We start from the raw sequence: 2,500 nt of genomic DNA, 5'->3' as shown, positions 1-2,500 counted from the left end.
GATGGTATCTACCCTGGTCAGAGCTGATAGTTTTTTGCTGGAACATGAAGCACAAAATGGTAAGTAGTGGGTACAGTTATTTGATTCGCGGTTGAGTTGCAAAGACTCATGAATGCTTGAGTGGCGAATAATTTATATCTCTTATAGTTCTGAACAGTGTGGGGGCCTCTATGTGGTCATTTCAACTACTAGAAATATGAGCCAAATCTCTCACAGATTAGGCCCAACTAAATAAAAATAAGGTCACATTGGATAATATAGTCCTAAATATACTTTGCCTGAATGACTTTGATTACACTCTTTACTCTTTACTCTTTTACTTGTTTCAGTCATTTGACTGCGGCGATGCTGGAGCACCGCCTTTAGTCGAGCAAATCGATCCCAGGACTTATTCTTTGGAAGCCTAGTACTTATTCTATCAGTCTCTTTTGCCGAACCGCTAAGTTACGGGGACGTAAACACACCACCATCGGTTGTCAAGCGATACTGGGGGGGGGGGGACAAACATATACACACACATACACATATATATTCATATATACGACTGGCTTCTTTCAGTTTCGGTCTACCAAATCCACTCACAAGGCGTTGGTCGGCCCGAGGCTATAGTAGAAGACACTTGCCCAAAGTGCCATGCAGTGGGAATGAACCTGGAACCATGTGGTTGGTAAGCAAGCTGCTTACCACACAGCCACTCCTGTGCCACACTGTGTAACAAAATTTAAATTTTTATTTGTCTTTCATCAGTAAATATTATTTCCTGTTTGCTTCTATCTAGAAATGATTACTATTCCCTTCAAACTTTGCTTTTGTGACCTGGACATCAATGTTTTGAAACTGACCTATTTTCCATTACATTTCAGACAGATTTAGCACTGAGTTGCTGAAGCAGAAATATTGTTATAGTAGCTATTCTGATCAGTACCACAGATTTGCTTGTCAGTTGCTTGACCGTAACTACTTGAGCATGTCCCTTAAAAACTGACAATATGTGCATCTCTGATGATGAGCAGGAGTAGTTGGGGAGCATCATAGCCATGTGTTGAGAGGGATTCTTTGGGGTTTGAATAAATGTAACAAAAGCAAAGTTTGAAGGAAATATTAGCCTTTTTTCATACTTTCTAATGGAAAGCAAATAGGAAACAACAATTGTTACTCAAGGACAAGAATTGTGTTACACAATGTTAACATAGATCTGTTCCATCAAGGCTGACTTGGCTAAACAATAATATTTAAATGTAGTATTTTATATTTTGTATGGAAGGGTATATGTTTTAGTAATTGCATAAATAAATTTAAAAAAAACATTTATAGAGTTTGTCAGAAATAGAAATACTAAACTGCTGTAGCATTTGGGTGTGGTGTTTACTTACATTCCTTTATGTTCTGTGTTCACATCTCACCAAAGTTGACTTTACCTTTCAGCTTTTGAGAGTTAATGAAATAAGTACTAGTTATTATTTTTTTTTTTTTATCTTTTAGTGAGGAGGTAAGGCAGGGCCCTTTGCATGGCATCTGAGACTGGTGAGAAGAAATTATTCTCAAACTGGAGACCTGGCCCAAATGCTTGCAACATTTATGTCTATACACTCACCAGGCCTTGCTCCTGCACCCAATCTGTCCAAGCTTTCATCTTCCTAATGCCCATCCCTCTATCACTCTTCTAACTACGGCACTATTCAACTGCTGTAATCGTATGACAACAGAATCTGCACATATTTTTATCTACTAGTTATTTCTCCCCTATTCTTTATCCATCCCCCATTCTCCACATCTTTCCTTTCTACTGTTCACCCTTTTCTGTGCCAAAAATTATCTCTTCACCTCTCTTCTGAGCTACATCTTGGGGCTGTCATATCTCATCTTTAACACCCTCTCATATCTGCTATCACCCTCAATACCCTCTCATATCTGTGATCAATTCTCCCCGCCCCATCCTGTGCCACACACACTGCAGCCACCACTATATACTTCTGATCTCTATCTCTGTCCTTGTACACCCCTCCCCCTCGCTATCCCACCCTACACTTCCTCTCTGTATATTCTGAATGACTTACAGATTTATTAAATTGCTACTCTCCCCCCTTCCTTTACTGGTACTTACCATTTCCTCCTTCCTCAGCTATTTCTTTGACCTTCTCCTTCCCCTCACTCATATTTACCATTGACCATACCACAACTCTTGCACATCATATAATCTCTAACCAACTGTCACTATCTGCCCACACTGTTATGAATCTATCCACCTACCCTTCCTGATCCTTGGTCTGTATTCTCTCTTATACTCACCTTTTATTCCCACTTCTACCCACTCCTACATAATGTGGGGTAGCTATGTACCTCTTCTATAGCAAGACATTTGTATCTGCTTCTCTATCATACTGTAGCTTCTCAATGTCTGGCATAAAGCCACCCCCTCCCTCTACTACCGCCTTGGAGTTTCACTTTTCTTTGTCTTGCAAGCTACTTGGTGACCTCACTAGTGCCAATGTCATGAAAA

At 40.0% G+C, this 2,500-nt stretch overlaps 1 protein-coding gene across 1 annotated transcript in view; it reads left to right on the top strand.

Moving 5' to 3' along the window:
* Positions 1 to 2,500, top strand: part of LOC106869346 (N-alpha-acetyltransferase 35, NatC auxiliary subunit) — a 44,764-nt gene that overhangs the window by 32,500 nt on the left and 9,764 nt on the right. The window contains exon 15 of the mRNA XM_089354213.1: positions 1 to 59. This exon is cut by the window's left edge and continues 27 nt beyond it. Within this exon, the coding sequence (XP_089210339.1) occupies positions 1 to 59 (59 nt within the window). The remainder of the gene's footprint in view (positions 60 to 2,500) is intronic.

This window comes from Octopus bimaculoides, chromosome 6 (assembly GCF_046866305.1).
Source record: "Octopus bimaculoides isolate indiv1 chromosome 6, ASM4686630v1, whole genome shotgun sequence".
Lineage (NCBI taxonomy): Eukaryota > Metazoa > Mollusca > Cephalopoda > Octopoda > Octopodidae > Octopus > Octopus bimaculoides.
Note: the sequence above shows the minus strand (reverse complement) of the source record. Positions and strands in the feature narration are given on the sequence as shown.